This window comes from Grus americana, chromosome 2 (genome assembly GCF_028858705.1).
Source record: "Grus americana isolate bGruAme1 chromosome 2, bGruAme1.mat, whole genome shotgun sequence".
NCBI classification, from domain to species: domain Eukaryota; kingdom Metazoa; phylum Chordata; class Aves; order Gruiformes; family Gruidae; genus Grus; species Grus americana.
Window position 1 is genome coordinate 43,120,838 of NC_072853.1, and position 23,662 is coordinate 43,144,499.

General features: G+C 36.2%; 1 protein-coding gene across 7 annotated transcripts in view; it reads right to left on the reverse strand.

The window, feature by feature from the left end:
* RP1 (RP1 axonemal microtubule associated) overlaps nt 1-23,662 on the reverse strand; it is a 212,701-nt gene that overhangs the window by 6,186 nt on the left and 182,853 nt on the right. For 5 of the 7 annotated variants that reach the window (XR_008575914.1, XR_008575913.1, XM_054817074.1 and 2 more), the window contains exons 49-58: nt 14,705-14,912; nt 13,030-13,089; nt 12,540-12,718; nt 11,775-11,997; nt 8,503-8,657; nt 8,295-8,370; nt 5,972-6,050; nt 5,458-5,743; nt 3,301-3,379; nt 388-463 (exon numbers count right to left, since the gene is read on the reverse strand). Coding sequence is in view for 5 of the 7 variants with exons in the window: in XM_054817074.1 (XP_054673049.1) it covers nt 388-463; nt 3,301-3,379; nt 5,458-5,743; nt 5,972-6,050; nt 8,295-8,370; nt 8,503-8,657; nt 11,775-11,997; nt 12,540-12,718; nt 13,030-13,089; nt 14,705-14,912 (1,421 nt within the window). In the remaining 2 variants the exon portion in view is untranslated. Of the gene's footprint in view, nt 1-387; nt 464-3,300; nt 3,380-5,457; nt 5,744-5,971; nt 6,051-8,294; nt 8,371-8,502; nt 8,658-11,774; nt 11,998-12,539; nt 12,719-13,029; nt 13,090-14,704; nt 14,913-23,662 lie in introns of those variants that run through there. The other 2 variants (XM_054817077.1, XM_054817079.1) reach the window with 2 other exon arrangements.

The window sequence follows — 23,662 nt, forward strand, 5'->3', positions numbered from 1 at the left end:
CCCATGATATGCTCGTCAGGGCTACATATGCACTAATATTTGTGTAATGGTTCACCAAACAGCTTCTACCTCTTGAAAATGGCATACTAATATCTTATCTTAGAAAAGGCACTCAACTGTGTCTCTCCCTCCTACAGTCATCCAGTTTTAATAACTTGGAAAAATATATTGTCTTCCTGTAAATATTCTTTTGACCAATTAGTTTGAAATTGGCCGAAGGGTTCAAAAGTTACTGGGGATGGACTGATAGGAACACAGCACACTTAAAAAATTGTTGCGGTTCTAGGACACCCGAAAAGAAAAAACTGAGAGACTAAAAAGACTACTACTTATTCTTGTTAAAAAGAAAACAGCACCCTCAGAGTGATGATGAACTGATCGACTGACCTGTTACAGTTGAAGCAATACACTGAATTCCTAGATGCATCTGTGATTTCTACTTTTTCCAGGAACCAGCCACTTGCTGTAGAAGGAAAAAAAGAGGAAATTTAATATAAGCAAAACACAAATAAAGCACAAGAAAGGTTTCTGATTTCATTTCCAAACCCTGTGTAGTTCAGTACTTCCAAATGCATTCAATATCAATAATAAAACTGAAATGTAGATAATTCAAATTACTACCAATTTCTCTCAATTTTACAGAGAAGGTCTTTGATGTTTTTGACAGAAAATATAAAGGAAGATTTTTATTACAATTTAACTCATTTTTCTACATGGAACAGAACAGGCAGTAAGACAACTGACACAGAGTGCATGGTAATATTGATTACATTCTGGAAATCCCATGAAGCCCCTTTTGGTACTCTGAAGTACACCCCGCTGGGTGTTGATTTTCAGTGTCCACCAAACAATAAAACCAGATAGACTTTATCAATACATGTAATTTCTTTAATGATAACCCAAGCCCTTAAACAATAGGAAAACAGAAATTCTATTACTTCTTTCTAATTAATATATTTATATAAAGCAAGTGGTGAATCTGAATGCTGCTTATATCCGTATTTCTTCAGCAGCAGTGATTCAGAATAGCATTTCCATTTAGGCCAACACTCGTACCTGTTCTAGCTTTGAGAATGTATTTAATATCTGCTATAATCTCCTGTTTTGCTGTGTGAAAAATACCTTCATTATTGTGCTATAGAATTTTATTTCATAGCATATATAAAATATGAAGATTTTTAAAATAAAATTTTATTATAGAAATACAATGTTTGTGCTGGCATCTGTAGTTGTGTTTGCCAATGCAAATACTTAATGACAACATTTAAAAACTAATTACTGCTAGTAGCTGAAAACCTTTTGGTATTCTTTGCATGTCCTAGAGATAAAATACTATATTCTAACAAATTATTTTGGTTTTCAAATATTTCAACAAAGTACTAAGTAGGCTAAACCAAATAAAAATATTTGTAAGTAGGATAAAAATATAATATAAAAATATTTGCAAATTGCAGCAATTTAGATAAAAGGTAAAGGCATAGCGATGTTTCTCACTTTTCATGGACATTTTCAAACAATTAGCTAGTATAACTAGGCCATAAAGGTGTCTGCATTTTTCATCTTCAGTTCACAAGAATCATTTACTGATATTGTGAAGTACTTTTGGAACTCTTTTAATGAAATGTTGTGAATGGTTTAATATATCATAGACTCTACTTAGAATATATCTGACCTTTCATGAATTCTCTGTAATTCAGAGTCAAGATTATCAGCAATAAAAATTTACAGTCTCTCAAATTTACACGGCACTTTACAAACTAATATAAAGGCATGTTTGCTCTTTTGAAAAGTTTAAAACCTAATGCTCTGTCCTTTATTGACAAAACTCCAACAGACCTCACTGACTGAAATCTCCAGGTATGGAGAAATCTGGAGGCAGCCAGGAAAGATTAGCAAACAGATGAAACATTTCAAAGATGTGTTACATTTGAGGATGCTTGTGAGGATTACAGCTGATGTGACAAAAGACACTTGGAGATAATTTCAGAGAAAAAATGAAGAGGAAGGTAGTCATGGATGAAAGATGAATCAACACACACCAGCTGTGCTAGGAAGGTAGTATTAACAACTATGTGATGTTGATCAGGACACAGAGATGAAAGATAATCATGTTGTTGATAATTTGGGACCCAGGAAATACATGTTCAACCTTTATTTCCCCTGCAGACTTCTATGCAAAATTCAGAGTGCTAAAAGTCTGCCAGTGTGGGCTGTGGTCTTCCATTCCCAGATCAGTTCTAAGTAGAATTGTGTGCAGGTACAGCAGCTAACATGAACGAAATGAAAGTCAGCAGGAGGATTTTACTTATTATAGGTATATCAACAGGTTTGGTGTTTTTCTTTTTGAGATTTCAGTACTATCACATGTACAACATGACTGGGTAGTTAGAAAAAAAAAAAGTTCACCTTTTGACTAAGTAGGAACTGCTATTTTCAGAATTTTGCTTGGTTCATTCTAGATACGATAAACCCTTGCCACCTTATAGTGGCTCATGCACTTAGATAAATCAGGTTTTGTTAAACCTAAACCTATTTCTTTCAGATAGGTTAAGCAAAATTCACCTGACCAGAATATCTCAATACAATCAGACCTTTTTGACTCAAGCTGTACATTGCCTGCAAATTCCATTTATGCATTTGTATATCTCTAAGTTATTTTGGCACCACTAAACGTAAGATCAAAATATTATATGCCCTAGTCTCCCATGTTATTTTTTTGTAAAATTCAGGTTTTAGAGATTACGTGTAATACACTGTACATAGAAACAGTTTCCATTGTCATGTGTGGGTATGTACTGTAGCCACATCCTAACTTAACATCAGGGGAAGACCTGGTGCACACTAGTGTTCTCCTCATAGTTTAGCTTTCACAAGAAGAAAAGCTGTATTTGTGTCAGTGGGAGCCACACCATGCTTTGACCAGAGTCCCAAACTTGCCTAAACATTTCTTAGATGATGTTCAAAGAATGGAAAGTTTAGTCTGCATTTTGAAAATTCAATCCTACATTATTTCAGACATCTAATAGGAGTTTTGGCTGAGCAATGTTTGAAGGATAAAACCTTCTGAGGTTTATGCTAACTAGATCTCTGTTAGAAAGAAAATAATGAAGGTAAAGTCAAGGGAAATGTGATAGAGACAGAAGGAGTGTAAGCAAGAGCAGTCAGACTGACCTCATTTGCATACAGATTTGTATTAGCTAGCTGTAGCAGTAGCATGATTTCAAAAACCTTGCCAAACGTCAGGTAGATCTTTAAGCAGAAGATTTTTACAAGGCTATTGAACACATGCAGTATACTCACCAAATCCTTTCCCATCATGACCAATTTCAATTGAATGTAGGCTTCCTAATTTTTTTGTCTTAATCTTGAATGTATCAACCTTCAATATTAAAATGAAGTTATTAAAAAACAATATACCAATATTTGGAAACTTACACACTTGTTTAGGTCAGTTCTGAGACTAATTCAAATATAATAATACCAATTCAAAATAGGTTGCTGACACCTGATCTGGTTTATTTTCCTTACGGAGATCTATGGTATAGATCCTCTCCTAACAGGTCTCAGTTTAAACATGAAAGATTAACTTTTCAACTTATAGTAGGACAATCCCCACCTCCTTCCTGACTTTCATATACCAGAAAAATATTTTTGCTCTCCTAGGAATTCTCAACAGATACAGACTTCTAAAATGTTTTCAGTATATGACACACAAATACATGTTCAAGAACATAAAAGATAAAGGCTTTTACTACGTGTACAATTTTCTTTCTCAAATATTATATGTTTTAATTTGAAATATTACCTTGTTTCATATTACAGATTTTTTTAAAAATTACATCCTTTTTTCATAAGACATTTGACATCACTGGCTACCCATTCATTTAGCTGGATTCCTAACAGGATTTCCGTGTATCTACTCATCTTTTTCAAAGACCAGTGGCACCTCCTGTATAGTACTATGCAAAATTAAGTACTACTCAAGACACTTTCTTACTTGCTTCTTGTGCCTGTAGGTAACTAGATTTATTAACCTCCTTGGTATGGAAGACAATACACAAGTAAAGTTCTTTTAGAAGATATTCAAAGACATGCTGGATGAAGAAACTCAGACCAACTGCAACTAAAAAGATGTTTAGGACTGCTGGAGATAATAAGGTAGATCTCATAAGGAAGATATTTTAACTGGAGTTTTAATTATTCAGTCATTACCTTTCAAGAAATCCACAGGAGATATGGAAAATATATTTATTTCTTGCTACATAAGGGTAACCATCATTATACTCCATTGCATAGGTGGTGAGCAAACAGAGCAATTCCTTTGCTGGAATAATATGTTTATTACAATAGAAGAATATTCTGCTAAGGTACTGGGACATTGTGCAGAGAATCAGCATTCTTATGCAAATATCTGTATCTGAACTAGAGGTCTCTGGATAGCCTAAAGCACGATAGATATCAGAATCAGGTTGGTGTGCATGGTTCCATTTTGTCTGGTTATAGGCTTATACATTCGGTGAGGATCAGAGCATCATTTTCCATGGCAAAGTAAAATGATGGGATGTAAGAGACTGCTGTATTCTCAAGCACAATATTCAAAGTTTGTGCAACAGCAAGGGATATTGCAATATATATCACCTTGCTCCCCAACAGCAGCATGAAAGGGCTGCCCCTCTCCTTCCCTTCCCCTCTACAATAACTGCAGCTCCATGTTGAGCCCCCTCTGAAGCCCCCAGCGGCCAAGGCAGACTGTGCTGTGGGGCAGGATGTTTTGACCAGCCAACAAGTATGTACCTCCAGTGCCTGAAGGGGCCTACAGGAAAGCTGGTGAGGGACTGTTTACAAGAGTGTGTAATGAGAGAACAAAGGGTAATGGCCTTAAGCTGAAGGAGGGTCGATTTAGATTAGACGTTAGAAAGAAATTCTTTACTGTGAGGGTGGTGAGGCACTGCAACAGGTTGCCCAGAGAGGTTGTGGAGGCCCCAGTCCCTGGAAGTGTTCAAGGCCAGGTTGGATGGGGCTTTGGGCAACCTGGTCTAGTGGAGGGTGTCCCTGCCCATGGCAGGGGGGTTGGAACTAGGTGATCTTTGAGGTCCCTTCCAACCCAAACCATTCTAGGATTCTAGGATTCTATGGTTCTATGGTATATGCACATGCACAGGCAATGCATGTTGTGTATTTCAGATCAAGGAAACGCATAACTGGGCAGATGAGTGGATGCAATATTATGTGTTTGGGACCAAGAGACAGAAGAGCAAAAGAGTCAGCTAGATATGATGCAAGAAAAATGTCCCTTGGTTACTCTGGTGAAAAGGCAAAACACAGAGATAGCTGAGACCGTATCTCATCTAGTGATGTGGAAAACAGGATAAATGCCTTAAGTTCTGTAAAGAACTTGCATAAAGTTTGCTTTCCCAGTCCAGAAATGTACACATCCTATAAAATTCATGTACTCACCCTTCCTCTTTCAAAGGGGTTTCGATGCTCCAGTGACTGAGAGAGCTGAAATACCTCAGATTTGTCCTCATTCCCAAATAAAATAATATGCACATTGGCATCAGTCCCTGCTCCCCTTTTGTCACCTGTGTATACTTTAATTGTATACTCTGTCAGATTGCTTGCTTGACTTCCATCTTTATGTAAGTTGTTATCTATGTCATTCTTTTGTTTGTCTCCTCTAATAACAAAAGATACCGGGATTTCTCTCTGTATTTCTGGCTTATTTGCATCCACAGAAAATGCTCTGAAAAACAAAACCACTCATGTTTTTGTGATAAGTAAATCATATGTTTAATCAAAAAAATCCTATGAATTTATGTGGGACAGTTAAAGATGGACTTATTTTTAAAATATCCATTGATTGAACTAGTCTGTGACAGTCATTTTAATTCAATGCCTGCTCAGTGTTTTCAACTATTAATTATACTATAAAAAAAACTAAATAATGACTAGCTTTACATAATATACTTACTCATTCACTTCAAATACATAGATGGGATGCTCCTTTACAGCTTCTTTCAAATGCAATTTTTTAATGTCCAGTTTGCAGTCTACAAAGAAGGAAATACAGTATTGTGAAAATGTACTGTATGTCAAGGAATTAGGCAGAGTCTGTTGTTGATATAATGGTGTCATTCCTACTACATTAAAACATCATTTATTAATTCATTTATGAATACCAACAGTTGGCTTAAAAATCCTGGAATCATCATAACAGTCCTAATTTTGTTCCTGTATGAAACCTCAACTTAGACATTTAGGAGCAAGCATTTCTTTTGTCTTATTGAAGCAAAGGAGTGTTGTCCTCACAGTCCTTGGGCAGGCATGCAGAAAAGATTCAGCATGACTCAGGCAGGCATATTTGAGTAGGAAGAGCAGAAATATGTATCTGGTGGTGCTTCCTCCTCAGTGACTGGTTGACAAGAGGGTTGGAGCTCCATTCTATATGCAGCACAAAGAGGATCTCATGAGATGGAAGGTACAAATGAAGTTCAGCAACTTACTGTATACCTCTGCTTATTTGAGAAAGATTGTTCTCTAACACTTCCTTTGGAATTTTCTGCTGGGGACTTCAGCTACATGCTGTCTATAACACTGGCCTGAATCTCTTGTCACTAGTTAGTCATGAAGACTATTCATTTTCCCTTCTCTTCTATTATTTGTCCCTTCAGCCCTGTTCAGCAAACTGCATTCCAATGTCTTCTATTACTGTCCAAGTCCCTTTAATTATATCAATAGGAGTCTAAGTTAATAGGCTCAGACTCCTGGAGAGGAATCCAGGACATCATGTTGCACTCATGACCTGCCCAGACAGTGCATGGAAAGAGTCAGAAGCTTCAGGAAGGGATTTTGAACCTTAAAAGAGATTTCGATCTTAAAAACCCGCTCAAATACTGGAAGAAACATAAAGGCATTAGAGCAACGCTCTGCCTGGGCTGACCGGTCCTGCAGTGTACCTCTGACTTTATACACTAAAGAGATTTTGTGTTTGGGGATTTTTGGTTCAAAGCCTTGGTCCAAATTAGTCTCAGTCCAAACAAGTCTAGGTACAATATGGACACCCTTACTCATCTAAAGTGCTTTATCATCTAAGTAACTCCTCTGGAAGAAATGTATTATACAGCTGCCCGATCCTCTTTTCATAACACACACAGAGTCAATGAGCCCTGAAGTCTCTCCTTTGTGAATTGTGTTTTCAACCCTGACCAGAAAAATCTTGCCTGTCATGCTCTCTGCGGTGCCCTTTGGCAACATGCAATTGCCATATTCAATGATTGTCAGTCAGTCAGACAGCCATAGGTAACTTGTACAACTGAGGATGTGGGAAATAAAAGCAGTGAGCTCTACGCCTTGCTCCCCAACAGCGGCACGGCAGGGCTGCCCCTGTCCTTCCCTTCCCCTCTACAGTAACTGCAGCCCCACATCGAGCCCCCTCTGAAGCCCCCAGCAGCCAAGGCAGGCCGTGCTGTGGGGCAGGATGTCTTGACCGGCCAACCAGTACGTACAGGCTTACTGCCCAAATGTCTTTGACATCTATACACATTTTACAGATTTGGTTGAAATTGGGTAGTGAGTCTAAAAGGGTATTATGAGAAGCCAACAGATGGGCAAACTAAAAAGAGAGAGAGAAAGTGCAAACACAGAACCCTTGTTTTCCTAGAAAACTGTCTGAAAATGTTCAATTGTAACACATAGTAAGTAACAATTTGCAATTATACAGCAAATTTCATTAAAGGACTTTAATGAAAGTCTTGAATGGTGCTTAGTAGCATGATAGCCATCCTACAGATGAGGCAAAGAGATGTTAAATTACGACAATCTTAATGAAATTCAGTGACAAAACTGCTGATGGCCTAATAGGGATAAAATCCCCCTCCGAGTGTCACAGGGAGAAAACAGAACAGGTGGGGAAAACAGTGAAAATAACTGAATCACAGAAGGACAATTAAACAATACCAGTATCTTACGTGAGTTATTATTATTCTCCTAGATCACTCATTAATAGATCACATATTAATCACAAAATAGAATTACTTATCTTAATTTTCTGGTTTTCTTTCTTGTATGGAAAGGAATAGTTTATTTTCTTGATGCAATAATGTTATAGCCTTTAGATCCAAGGATTTTAATGTGTCAAGATGTAGGATTTTGCTTTATAAAATATTACCGTTTAGCAAAAATAGCCAAAGGAAATTAATCTGTATTTAACTCTAGCAGTGATTTCATTGCCTTTAACAGGAGGCTAGCTGTGTGATTCACATCACTGACTTTAGAGAGCAGCAAAAGTACTTTACCTGTTTTACTGCCGATCAAAAGAACAACTTTCTCCAGTTCTCCCAATTCAACAGCATCCACGATAACTACAAATGACTAAAATAAAATTATTCAGTATTACTATCTTAAAGTATATTACTTAAGTATATAGGAAGATTTGAAAATAATGTATAGAAAGTGCAAGAATGGATTAAAGGATACATTTTAAAGTACTTTAAAACAGAGTACCTCATTGTTCTCTCCCTGCTGGACATTCTGCAATGACCAGAGAAGGGATCTGTCCCCTGTGTCACCGTGAGTACCATATATACATGCAGTCATATGCACCAAATTTCTCTCACTCAAAATGTTTCTTGAAAATACTGTTAGATGATACGTAACCACTGCAATAGCAAGCAGGAAGAGATCTTGTTAAGACTGTGCCACAACCTTGCACAGCTATTTGACAACCTAGCAATGTGCAGTCACATGTAATTAAAAATTCAAATGCTTGAAAATGATAGTAAAATTCAATTTCTTCATTTTTTTCCTTAATTTTGTCCTGTAACTATAAACACTGGTGATGCTGACAACTTTACATTAAATTACAGACAAGCTCTTTTATGCTCTTTGTAACAGTAGTACATTATGGAAAAATTACCACAGTCAGTTGCCTTTTTCTTTTTAATGGCAAATGCCTAATAGATAAAATCCTAATAAGTCTCAGGCTCGTCAGTCCATCCAGAAGACAGGGTCAGAGAGAAGACTAGAGACAGATGCACATCTGATGTAGCTCAGGCATGATCTTAAATGAACATCTTATGCCCATCATGTCTGGAGGTTCCAGGTGAGTCTGGCCAAGGCAAGTAAGATCTCCTGTCTTATCATGGCCCTGTAGTCAACTAGAGATTGAGTTGAATGAACTTTGGATCAGATTACACAGTGGATAGAACTGGCAGAGTACCTTGTACAAAGAAGGGCAATTGCAGGAGACTAATGTAGGCAAGGGAAGAGGGCTAAAATGCTTAAATGGTGGTCTTTGTTCAGGCAGTAGGATCAGGCCATCATAGGGCAAATGTGGGCAAGTAAGCTTTTATCTCCATAGTGTGCTGAATAGATTGGAGAGGGGAAAGATGAAAGAAATCTCTGAAAAGAAGTTACATGCAATAAGAATAACAAATATGAATGTTACGACTCCATTAATTTTATAAAATTCTGATGATTTCATAATCTCAGTGTGAATTACGGCTCTGTGTTAACTTTCTGGAAATAATCAACTATTTGAAAGTGGCATACTACATTTTTATTTCACCTTTCCACTATTTAATTGTTTTGCCTTAAAAACTACAATAGTGCAAAATTCACCTTCTGTACAGCCCTGTATGTGCGAGAGAGAGACCGTGCGAGCGGGAGAGCGCACCGTTTCATCCCTGGGGATTCCTGAGGAATTTCAAAGGAAGGTACACTGAAGAGAAACTATTTATGTATACACTCAGCTGGAGACCTCTCCCCATTAACACACCCAAAGGCACATGTGTGCACAGCCAGATCTCAAGGGTCTGCACTGTATTTTATCAACTGTGTTTTGATGGTTTCAATTAGCCATTAGCATATGCTTCATCACGATCCCGAGTACAAAATAAAAAAAAAAAGGAAAGGATAACTAAGAGATGAAATACTAAGGCACTCTATGAATGACAGAGCTCTATCTGAAATGTAACAGCACAAAGCTTCTGGTTAAGGTGATTATGATCAGCTACTTTCCATTCCAATTAACAGAACACTGGTTTTGCTTTTAGCTGAGAAAAAGAAAACCAAGGAGAAGATAAATTAGATTTAGAAAGCTGACAGAAAAGCAGATCTCTTTTGCACAATAAATTGCAAGTATGTTTGTGTGCAAAGAATCAATTTGAATTCCACGTGTGCCACCTGCTGTGGAGCTGCTTAAAGGTCTTTTGGACATAAAATGGCAAAGATTTGGGGGAATGTGTTTTTTCACTGTCCTAGTTTTTTTCTTCACTGTGGTTACAAATCCCTCCTTGAAGACTTCTAAAGCACATGTGGAAAGAAATAAATGCAACAGAGATGAGCTATTTTGTTTGTTTGTTCTTTTACCTAAACACATAGGTAATAGAATACCTATTCTTTTTGTGTGTGTGTGATTTTTTTTTTTTGGTCTCTTGATCTCAAAGTATTTTACAAAGAAGGAAAATATTAAAAAAAAAAAAACCAAACAAAAATATCAAAAAAATACCCCAAAACCACAAAGAGTGGGGAAGTGATTTTTTTCAACCAAGAGGCCAGTGACAGAGCCAGTGTCAGAACCAAGGTCACGAGGGTTCCAGTCTCACTGCCCATTTATCAAGCACACTGCATCTTTCTCTCACCATTTCTGTGTGCTTGTACATGTACCCTAAATACTTCTGCATGTGACAGCGATCAGTCTTTTGCAAGGGGCAAACTCATGTCCTTTATGTTAATCTGAAGGTCGTCTTTGTTTCAACCTTGTGTATAGAAGATGAAAGCCATTAAACCCTGTTCTGTACTCACACTGTGCAAGTCTTCAGGTGAAAATAACACCTCTAAGCAATATAAAATCTAAAGCCTAAATACAAAATTTACATTTTCAGTTCCAGCCAAAATATGCAAAAAACCTTCAGCCCTTGTTAATTCTACTGAGATTACTTGCATGTTTATGTTTAGACACATGCAAACACCTCACTGAAACGGGGCCATAAATTCCAATCCAAAGCGTATTGGGGTAGTTCGTTTAATACCTACTTCAGCTCACTTTGGATGAACTGACTTATTCTTTACCCAGGTAACTCATTTGTTTTCTGCATAAAACTCAGGCAGAAATTATTTGAATATTAAGTATCATTATTTGGTCTGTTTATTAAATTGAGAATTGTTCTGTTATACGGTGGCATTCAGTAAGCATCACATTAGAAGAATATGGAAGATATGGTGGATTTTAGGTGAAAGGGTTTCTTTTATTTTGCTTAACAAAGCTGACATATGTAGGACAATTGTTGAGGTAATTATAACAGGCATAAATATTTGGAGTGTGTAAAGGTAATAAAACTGATGCTTATAGTTTTGAGCTGTTATTTACTGAGCATCTTTGTTTGGAATGTGCAAACAAAAAAATAGCTTAATAGTAAATGAGCTATAAAAATCATGTTGTTAACATCAGTAATATGAGCAGCTGAGGACTAAACAAAGGAGAGTAGAAATATTACAACATTGCAAGAAAGGGATATTTCTTATAAATTGTTCTTTGTACCATATAATAATGGTTCTGTGCAATGAAATGAACATTGCATTTCCTACTTTATGGTATAGAAATTAAGCTGAGTGCATAGTATTTTCCTTCATACATTTTAAATTCTTATCCAGACTTTATGAATCATTAAATAAAGACAATAAAATTTTCTGTTTTGATAAAGGCTTCAATTGTAATATTAGGACATGTTAACCTCCTGGACCACTCTACGGCTTTAAAGCAGATTTATACCTACCAGAAAGTGCTTCTTTTAACGGCCACTCTACAGGGAATTCAATCCATCTGTCTCCATTAAGAGAAAGAGGAAGTGTTTTATTTATGGTAAGACTAAAGGTATCCAGGGTTGATGTGTTCTGCATTTTAAAGTGACGAAGAGACAACTGGGATATGCTGTTTTCCAAACTCTGGAGACCAAGTCTCACTTTATAAAGCATTCCCAGATCAGATGGTAAATGTATCTAGGAAGCAACAAAACAATGAGTTAGCATCCAGAGATATACAGGAACAGGGGAAGTTTTCTCTGAAGGGGTCGGCACAGACCTAGCCCAATTTGTGTCAGTCTTGGTGCTAAAAGTCCCATTGAGTTCAAAGGCAGCAGAACCAGATTGACTGTAAGCACTTACGGAAACATTAGCTTTATACTCCAGAGGCATTCATTGTAATTATTCTATCAAATTCAGATTACATACTGCACTGATTTCTAAATGTACCTACTTAATGTTAATGCTATTTAAATTGATATGCATTATTAACTATGACTATTTGTTGACCAAAAAAAAAAAAAAGGCAAAAAAAAAAGCTAAAAAAAAAAAGCTTGATCATCATGAACTTAGCCAAAAATGGAAAATGAAATCTGGTGTGCAACTTAAAATTTCAGTTCTGCTTTTCTTGACTACTTAAACAATAATATCTGCAGTATTTACAGCACTACATGATTATTTCTCTCTAAAAGGAAGCTCAAAGAAAATTTAAATATAGACAAATCTCTATATTATTTTACATCATATGTTATTTGGTTCTTAGCCTGATGTTCCACTTTGTTTTCCATGGAAACCGGATTTGACTTGCCATTGCTTCCATAAAAAACCATAACCAAGTTGGATATATTTTCTGACAACTTTTCAAAGTCTGTTTTTGTTTCTTCTTGATGTTTTGTGAAATAAATCCTCCATTTGCCTTCTGAACAAATAAAATAAGGAAAATAAAAAGGAAAAAAGAAGATTAAAGGTGTTTCTGTTTTCATACGTTAACCAAGGTACCTGAGATAAAATTCCTAAGACATATACTGGTCTACATGGGGAGCATTAATATATAAGCATTTAATCTGGGTGTTGCTCAGCTCCCAAAGTATATTGCCATTTCTTACTATTACAAATGGGAAAATATTGTCAGTACTACTAAGTGTAATGACGTATTGTGTTGAAAATGTTCTCACATTACTATTTCAGAACTGATGAATAAAACAGTCAATGTAATGGCAGAAGATATACCTGAATTCATTTGTTCTTTTCCTAAAGGCCAGGCAGAAGTGCTCCTCCTCTCCTGAATTTCTAATTAAAAAAAGATTGAAGGCCAAATTAATACTTTTGTAGAACAGTGTCTAAATGATAATAACTGCCTGTATTCATCTCCACTGGGGCAATTGACTCAGTATTGTATCATTTATATTAACGATTTAACTAGGAAGTGTAGAATGTGATTTTCTACCTAGGCATCATTTCCTACATATCACCCTATTTAACGTACTGACTCTAGAGCTAGCTCTTCACTATGAAACAGTTATAACATGAAGATTCAAGTATTTTTCATTTTAAAGCATGTCTGTTTCATTTATACAATTTATGCCTTGGATGAATAAAAAATAATTGGATGGTTTTAATGCCCATTTGGGGGGCTGATGTTCCTCCCACTGATATCAGCTCCCATTGATTTCAGTGGGATTTGATATAGACCAAAACTACTTGTAAACATTATAGAGGCCTGAACCAAAGATGAAAAGCCTTCTTTTGAGATCACAACCAAGGTTGGACTTGCCAATTATTGTCTAAAAACACTCACAGGAACACTTTCTACTTCTACCAAATCAGCGCATTCTGGTAGAAATATATATTTTTTAATTATTTGAATAAAATCATGTTATATAATCTTAAATACACTCAATAATCCCAACAATCAATCTAAAACAAAACTGAAATTAATTGCTTTTGGACAATAACACCTTCCTCTTTTTCTTTCCAGGTTTCAAATGATCAAAAGTTCGAGATGATAAAGCAGAGGAAATGGATTGCACTGGAATTCTGCTCAGTCTCAATAGGCTGCTGCTGGACAAGCACCATCATGCCAACGTGGCTACAGCGAGCAGAGATGCCGTGAGTGTTAGGAGGAAAAGAACTAGAATATTGTCTGTAATCTAAGGACTCATCTATAATATCTATTTACTTCTCTTAGGGGCAGGATCGGCAGAAATACATCAGGCTTAAAGGTACATACTGGGCTTCGGTTGCCTACTCATCTGGTTGGGGCGTGCTGTGGTTCCCTCCTGGCTTGCACACCAGATTGAAACCACGGCACAGGGAGGGAGGATGCACGTTCCCTTCTTGTCTTGACAAAGAGCGCAGTCACAGGCAGTGGGGTCAAAACTGCTCCTCTGTGGGCTGATTACCCACACAGTATCAGCCAAAAGTATGTTCAGTTTCTGGCAAAAGCTATCCAAACAGTATGGGGTAAATAATGTAAAACAGTCTTCTTGAATACAATGGAGACATTTTCTCCACTGCTTAAACATAGTTTGCCCTACTATTTACCTCGCTTTTACTGTGTCTCAAAAGTAGCCAGCAGAAGTATTCGAAGCTTAAAAAATTGTTTGCAAGTGGCAAAGTAGAAGACTTGGAGAGGCAGCAATTTGTAAAGAGAATATGCCAAATTTGTTGCCATTTATGCCACTGTAAATCTGGAGTAACAAAGGAGAAATTATCCTCTGGCAAATAGTGTTATTAAATAGTACTAAAACCCAACAGTGTTCAGACACACTAATTCCCTAAGTAATGGCAATGGTCTACTGGCATATTTTAAACCATAGCTTGTTTATGGAAGCAAATCACATAGCTGCATTCTGCAGTTTGGAACAAATTTCTTAGCAAATGATAGTTTGAAGATAATATTGACCTGTGGCATTCAGAGCTACTGAGGCAGATCTTTTTCCATCGCGTCTGTCTTTTAACCATGTTTGAGCCATAAACAATGTTTCTGTCCCTGCAGCTGCTGCCTCTTTCACAATAATCTTCTCCAGAAACCAGTCAGAGCCTTTTCCTTTTTCAACCACCACCACTTGCAGAATCCCAACATCTACTGCTTCCACTTGAAAAACATCCACCTGAAAAATTCAGAATCAAAAAGACATATGGAAATAGAACCATCAAACTGCACACAGCCTTTTGCTTTTGCTTTATTAAACTGCCTTTATTTTGATCACAAGTTTTTTTTCCATCTTATTTTCTCCCCCATCCTCTCCGTCCTGCTGAGGAGGGGAATGATAGAGCAGCATGGTGGGCACCTGGCATCCAGCCAAGGTCAACCCACTACACCAGCTTGCAACTTAATGAGACCCACCATGAATTAAAATATTGAGCTCAAAATTGCAGATAACATATGATGACGTATTTAAAAAAAAAAAAAAAAGAATCTCTGGAAACAGAAAAATTTCCAAATTATTTCTTCAGCTCTGGTCTTGGTGGGTTACCTTTAAGTTTTCTTTCTCATTTTTCATTAATACATGTACATTTGAATGTGTGCGTGTGTGTGTGAACTACCTTTCACAGATTCCTAAAAATAATCACCAACCTGTCATTGAATTACTCCATGGCTGCTTCTAGACTGAAAGGTAGTGTTAATTCAAAAACCACTACAGTGCATCATCTAACCATCACATCTGCACTGTCCCCCCTATGTTTTCATGTGAAAGGGGAAAATGAGAACAGCAAGCTGAGAATAATTTTAAGGAAAAAGTGTTAAACAGGCACTTGAATAGCTATACTTCCTTATGACGAGCCAAGGTTATTAGCTGTTTAGTAAATTTAGACTGGCAAAAGCATAAGATGGAAATGAAGGTTCTCAGGATAATGATGTCCTTCAGCAGAAGAGCAAATACATTGGAAGGGCTGAAATTCTAGATGGAGTGCAGGGAAAGAGGCTTCTCTTCACATTTTCCATAGTAAAGTCAGAAAAGTAATGTTTAGTGTCAATGCTACAATTATATTTTATTACCTATTGGACTAATTCAATGATTGAATACCATTAATCTGAACTCTTAATTTACCTTAATTGTGATATGAGGTGACCACCACTTTATTCTATCTGTAATTGGATTGGTAAAGTTATAGCATCATGCTTGAATAAACATAGAATGGCTTGTTACACTTATTAAATAAAATGTACTAAAAATGCACAGGGTTAAAAGATGGGTGAAAAATGCAGATAAACTCAAGTAAGAAACATACAGACTCCTGTCTCTGTTAGTAAATAAATATTTCCAGTCCCCAAAATGTGAAAATATGTCTTAAATTTACTGCTCATCCTTGCAAATGGTTATGCTTATACTAATGCATTATTTATTTTATTGGAAACATATGAAGAAGCTTTTGTCAGATTAGAATATTCATTAGAATAGATTTATTTTTAAGAGAAAAGAGTTTTCCAGAGGTTGACTAATTTAGTGACACTATCATCGGTGTCTCCAAAAAAATCTGTTGCCAGTGATCCACTTTTGGAAGAGAGAGAGTTAGGAATAAAGGAAAAATACAGACAATACTCTGCAGACTTCCAGACTTGTGCTGTCTCCAGAAGATAGTTGGGTTTGACTTGCACTAAGCTTGACAGTTAATAAAGTCTATTAAGCTAGAAATCTTCACAAAACAGCAAAAGTACACCATTTTCCATAGTGTGAAGGATTCTGAAAGCACGTAATAACTCAGGTACAGCATATACTATGGGTTATTCATAAACTGAATAATCCAGCCGCAGGTAACAGAAAGTTTGTATATATAGGTAATGCATGAAAGGTTTTCCAAATCCTTTTTCCTCTGAAAATAAGTATATTTTGGCTGAATAAATATTTGCGAAAACTTTGATGTTTGGTTTGCATTAGACACGTTACTTCATCATTTGCTGATGTGCAATTTTAACAGGCCCATTTTAGATCATGTAAAATCTCAGAAATCCATGGTCAAATTTGCAGATGATTCAGCCATCTAATACATTTCAAGGTGAAAAACTATTAACTAGATGAGGAATTGTAACAACTAGGGTAAACTCACTTCACAGGCAAGATTCCATTTTCTCTTTATGTGTACATTTGAAAATCTATGTGGTGTAATGAGCTTTATTGTAGTCAAGAGACCAAAAAAGAAGCAAAAGAGCAGCAACTATAATTGTTAGAGCTAGATGACCAATTTGATAGAGACAGCTTATTTGCCAATTTTAATCCACTTTTCTCCTTGTAAACTGTCCACAAACAGACAGATTATGGCATATATTTCATCATAATTTTAAGAAATTGCATAATTATTAATAATTTAGCTAATATTTTTGTGATTCATTTCAGATTATTCATAAAATATAGGAAATATTTGGGTTGTTGACAGGTCTTGTATATCACATGATATTCTCTCTCTTACTTGATTTACAAACGGGGACTTTTAAGTTACTGGAGGTTTAATTCTTCTGCAAAAAGAGAAAGAGAGAGGGAGAAAACACACAGAAGATAGGCAAACCTACAGAATATAAAACATTTCTTTTTCATTTCCCCTTAGGGAAAAATGTTAATTGTTTTTTAGTTACTACTAGCAAATTAGGTTTGAATGGAGAAAAGTCACCTTAAGTATAGATAATAATACATATTGTCTAATTCAGCAGAGCTTATATTGAATTTTCTCAGAATAGTATTAAAACAATTTGTGTGTATGTACGGCCCACTAAATTTTCTTAACTAACACTGTCTGGAGAAAGAAAGAGATTCTCCAAGACTGAGCAGCTGAGACTGACAGTGGGAGAGCCATGCATCCTCTATGACCCCAAAGAGCTCCCCTAGTAATACTAGAATTGACACTTTTCATATTTCTTGGATAAGAAAATAAGCACTGAAAAATTCCTTAAAAACAATCATACCAGCAACCCTTTCAGACTATTTAAAGTTTATTTTTTGTTAACTCCTTTTCTTCAATTGTTTCTTTTTATCCTGGGACCCATGTTTTGAGCATTTCCTTTGAATCTATGACCCAGTTTGACTTTATTCAGTACTCTTCAGTGTCAGTGCTGGCAACATATCCCTGGCTGTAGCAGTTGCAATAGCTTTTGTAACAGAAGAAGCATTTGAACAGTCACTATGCAATATTTACCTTTATAAATGCCAATCATTTTATAGGCTCAGTACTGAGACTTGATGGTTGGTTAATGACGATATTCCCAGCAGAACTGAAAATGGCAAGTCAAGACACACCATATGCTTAATTTCATCAACCTGTATGCACAAGTGATTTCTCATACTGCTAATGTTACTATCATTTTAATAGGCTTTTATTGGAAAAGGAGTTAGAGTGTCTAGATAAAGGACTTTTTCTATTAAGCTTAGCAAACCTACTGATTTGCTGCCTGATTATTTTGATCTCATTTGTTAATCTGGAGAAACTCCACTGAAGAGAAAAGAGTTTTAGCTAGCACTGGGAGGCAAAATAAAAGCCTGTGTACTGCTGAGCTCAAATCAGAAACAGTCTCTGAACGTTCCTGTAGGAGAAAAATGAGAAAAATAACTTTTGCTGAGACGTCCCCCTTCAGACTGTGGTGCCATGAGTTCTTCCAGTTGTGCTGAACTGAACTCCTCCACCCTGTCCCAAATGCTTGTCACATCACTACCCTCTCTTAGAGGGAAAGTATCACCTTTTTAGCTCTGCCAGCATAACCACACAATCAGCCTCTCTCTAGCCAAATTTTATCAAGACAGACCAAGTGGAAAAGCCCAAATTATTAACAATATTAATTGCTTAAACCAAATAAATGTTTGAACAGAGTGAATGTATGTCACTGTGCCAGCAGAGTGAAGGAGTGGAAACATTGGGTGTTAAGCAGCAGTGATGACGGGCACTGGTAGCAGTACTGTCTTGGCCCAGCTCAGTGAAAGAATGAACAGTGCATCTGACTATGGCCTCAGCATCTTGTAATCTCTGTTCTGTACAAATGCTTCTTTAAAAATAGGGGTTTCCATGCATCTAAAAAGCCAACCCCAAATTTCCTCCTAAATTCACATAGTTTTGCAAACATGTTTTTGTTTTCTGTTAAATTCTCATCCAGAAATTCATTGAAAAACTTTATCTTTACATGAAAAAATTAGATTAATTTAAATTGCAGTGAATGCATAATTAGAGGTTTCTGATAACCTACAATTATCATGGTTCATCCATCTTCAACAAGATTAGTGAAGAATAAATGAAAGAATAGGGGCAGTAAAAAACCCCATAATAATATTTGCCCTGAACTGACCTTGTGTTAATTTGCTTAGTATAACTGGAACAGAATCTTTTTGAAACAGGATTTGTATTCATAGAACAGCAACAGGAGTAAGAAAGAATAGTAGTACATTATTATAATCAGCAGCTATGAACATTCAACTAGCTTGTAAAAGACATTTCAATCAGATTTCAAGTAAAATACATTTAATAAAATGCAGAAGGACTGCTACAGAGACCAATATCATCAGCCACATCCAAATCTGTAAACACACATTATATTACACAATAGAAATGAAAAAAAAAAAAAACCAACCACAAACCAAAACAAAAAACCCTAAAGACAGACGTCACTTTGGACAAACTCAAACCCATCTGATACAGCCTGATTGTTGGACTGATTTAATAACAGTCCAAGTTTGAGATCTGGTTTAATAGGCAAAGAAAATAGGATGGATGTAATTTTCCTCAACTTTAGTAACACGTATAATTATGTAATATTTTGATTAAGACACTGTAATCCAATATTCAAATGATTCTCATGTGGGCTCAACCTGGCTGATAATGGGACAATAAAATGTCTAACTGGTGAGTACCCAAGTCCAGCTGTTAACAGAGAATATTTTCAAGCACATTTCATTGTGGTGAGGCCAGTGAATAAGCTTATGCTCTTTAGGATTTTCATGAGTTAACTGAAAGAAAACAAGATTTTAGAGATGATGCAAACCCAATTGCTAGCTATGACACTTGAAGAAGTAGGGTCCTATATTGAAGAGTGCTCTGAAAAGATTTGTGAAAGTTAATAAATTACTGTAAAGCCTGCCTTCCAGTGAATCAAGCAGTCCAATCTGTTTAACTCGTCAAAAGCATACTGATTTGTTTATTGTCATAAATACTGTCAAAGGTAGCAGAAATTTGGTGTGAGTGGGCTATCCAGGCTAACGGTTAAAAGCGTGACAAAATCCAGTTCCTAGAAGTTAAAGTTTGACAAATTTAGAAGAAAATAGCATGAATCTAAAAAAAAAAAAAAAAAGGATAGTTAAGCTTTGAAAAAACCTTTCAACTAGATGAGCACTTCATCACTGATAGCTATTCATTCTGAGTTAGATACATTTTCTAAACTATTTAACTTCAATTGAAGTTAATTCAGTTCTTACTGCATATTTTACTGAATATTTTCTTTGCAGAAAAATGCAGACTTGGATTGACCATAGCTATTTAAATTTTTTTAATAAATCAAGCTAATAAAGTCAGCTGTATTTTATTTCAAAATTATCTTGTTTATTAAAAAACTGAAATAAATGTGGCATAGAATTCACTCACCCAGCTTTGCCTATCTAAAATAAGTCTATAGTCAGACAATTGGTTGATTTCCCTGCAAAATCTTGAGAAAGCAGTATGGGTACTTGGAGGATAATTCATTTCATTCTAAGATAAATGTCCAAATAAAGAGAGAAGGTAACCACCTCCTGGAAGCATCTACTTTACTCCCTTTCTGTAGAAGAAGCTCAAACTGTCATGTTAGAAGAAATATGTACAATACAGGCAACTAAAGCTAGGTGAGATGTATTTCAGCTTTAGAAATGTAATTTATGTAATTTATTTTTGAGCTCTATATAGACAGAAAGCCACACACATACAAGTAATTAATTTTAGTGTTAATTTTGTCCACTTTTTAATTTTTGGCAACAAAGTTTTACATTTTTTCTTGCCTGCAAGAATATGTCAGGAAAGCAAAATTAATTATTCACACAGCTCTAATCCGTTGGCCAGAGTTATGTAGGCAAACTGGGTGACTGCAATGGTATGTTCTAGCTCCACCTCCTATAAATCTATTACTAACTGACTCTAAGTACTGGTTAGGAAATACCATCCTGGAAGTATCACTGAGAACTGCACATGGCTCAGAAATCTGCCACTGTCTCCTAGGGTTATATAAAGCTTTAGTTATGTTCGTTCTTTCTGCTTTTCTCCTCAGCATTTCTGAGAACCTCTACCAGTCTTTCCCTCACTATGATGGCATTCCATATTTTCCTAGTTTCCATCCGAATAATCCTTCTACTTCATGACCAGATCATTTTATTGTTCACTTCTGTACTACAATAACTTGGCCAGCAGCCTCCCACTATGATTAATACATTTGTGATCAACGGCATTTTGCAATTCTTTAATCATTATGTCGGATATGCTTTCCATAAGAAAAGGTTTATCTGCGGTTACACAGTTGTAGCATCATGATGTGGTGTGGATGCTGCAGACACTTATTGACTTCCTAATAGTGGCCCCAGTACATTGTTCCACATTCGGCCCTATTTAGTCCATTCTGTCACATGTGGATTTTTTCCTGAAGGTTTGTTTGGTTTTTTTTTAAATTGCCAATGCATAATCTATAAGTGAGTACTGAAACTGAACACCAACAGTCACCTCTCACTGACAATTTTTGTATGTGCTGCAGTTACCATGGTACCAACCTGAGCAGTTGATGTCTAAATATAGGGCAGGATAAAGGATATATCTTTTTAACAACTAATAGAATGAAGTAAAAATGCACAGAGATTTTACTGCTTCAGTAACTTAGAGTACTTAAAATATTGGAGATTAAAATACTTAAATATCAGTCAACATATTCAGTGTAGTTTACTGGCTTTGATGGAATTGATCTGAAAAACTCCACATTCTCAAAAATGAAATTTATGGGTAACTCACAGTCATATGACAGAACATGCAGCAAGTCTATCAAAGACTGTATAAAGAAGGGTAAAGAATTTCATTCACTGAGAAATGTTGGGTGCCAGAAGCCATATGAAGATACTGTAAGGATTTCATACATCTGGGCCCTGGTTTTTACAGAACGTCTACACTGAGAATACTTGGTTCGAAAAAGTGTTTGTAGTGTGCAACATTTATCAGACTTAAACTGACTCATGAAGTATGTATAAATACTATTAGGATTTCATGAAAGCTGAACTGCTGAGATATTGCTTTGTCTATCCTTACACTTTTCAGGAGAACATCAAACAAGGCATGAATGTCATAGCAATTTGAAAAAGTATGGGTTTTGCAGCACTAGTCCTCACACTCACTTGTCTGAGTAGATCACCAGAAGCTCAGCTCTCTTGGTGACAGTGCTGCTCTCTCAGACATGGGGTAAGCTACAGGGAGCTTACTGGTGAATTAATATTATCATGGACATTAGTTTATCTACAGGTTCTCTGATGGGTTCACAGGTGTAAGGACTTTGGAAAGACACAAAGCAACTTTTCAGATGTAGGAAGCTAATTCAGTCTTTTACTACCATGTAACTTGGCTCATGTGAATAAAAGACCTGTTAAATGACAGAAGCATATCTTCAATCCACTGCAGTCCCGTGAATATTTAAACATTTCTATGTATTTCTACGTTGCTGAACTCTTGTTTGTAGCAGCCCTGACATTCTGTGAGACTAACACCATATTTTGATGTGATTTCTAACAGAAACACCGTTCCAGTTCACTAGCTGTTACTATATAGTCAGGGGGAAAATTATTGCAAAGAAAAGCACATTTTAAAATGTCAGAACAACTGTTAAGATTCAGAATGCAAATTCTGTGTCTGTTACACTCCAAAATCCCCTAAGCCACCAAGTCCAGACTCTCTGACTGCAGGGGTGCTTGGCACAATATGTGATTGGGTTGGTATAGAAAGAGACATTCTACACTTGAGAGCCTTTTTGGAGATTACTTATAAAGGGAAGAAAACATTGGGAAATTTCCAAAACATGTCATGAACAAAATGTTGCTGCAAAGGCAGAAGTCTTGTGTGCAGTATCAATTTTCACTTTATCGATTAACCAAATACCTTTGTTGTATTTTCACTGAACAAGGAGCAAATCAAGACTTTTCTGTGTTTCTCTATTAGATATCTCCAAGGAATTTCTTTTTAGGGCCCTAAAATATTCCTATGCTGATATCTACTTTTAGAAATATAAGGATACTGTGTTACATTCACACACTGCTCCTATAAAATGTCAAAAAAGTAATGAAGATATGGGTACATGCCAGCTCTGACTCTTACTCCGTGAAACAGAAAAATTCTGTACCATACTGAGGTAGACGCCAGTACTATAAAAACACCCTTCAAATTATGAATCTTTGTAGTTCATTTCTGTTCTCTTAGGCAACATTTCTGGATATACATCCCTGGTCCCTCTTCATTAAAAACTACTAGTCTAGAAATCAGATTGCTCACTTGTGGAATTACGATTTAAGGAGAAATCCAGTAAAACTTACATTAACCTAACTTTACTCCCTGAGGACAAAAGGACTGCAGCTCTAAAATACAATTACATCAGCTTATTAATAAACCATAATCTGAATTTCAACATTAGGGAACACAAACGTGCCTTTATCAAAACTGAGTGCCCTCATCCACAAGTATTTAGTCCCTTAAAAATAAAGATTTAAACTCTCTCACTTTCTTATGAATAAGTATTTCAATTAGGTAAAATCCAGTAAGATCATGACCCCCCCCTCAACTCCCACTGAATTAACGAGGCTGGGGGTAGTTAGGAGCTGAGCTCCTCTTAATCCCACATATCATGCCTCTGCTTTGGTTATTAATCTAAACTGATTTACAAGCCCACTTCCTC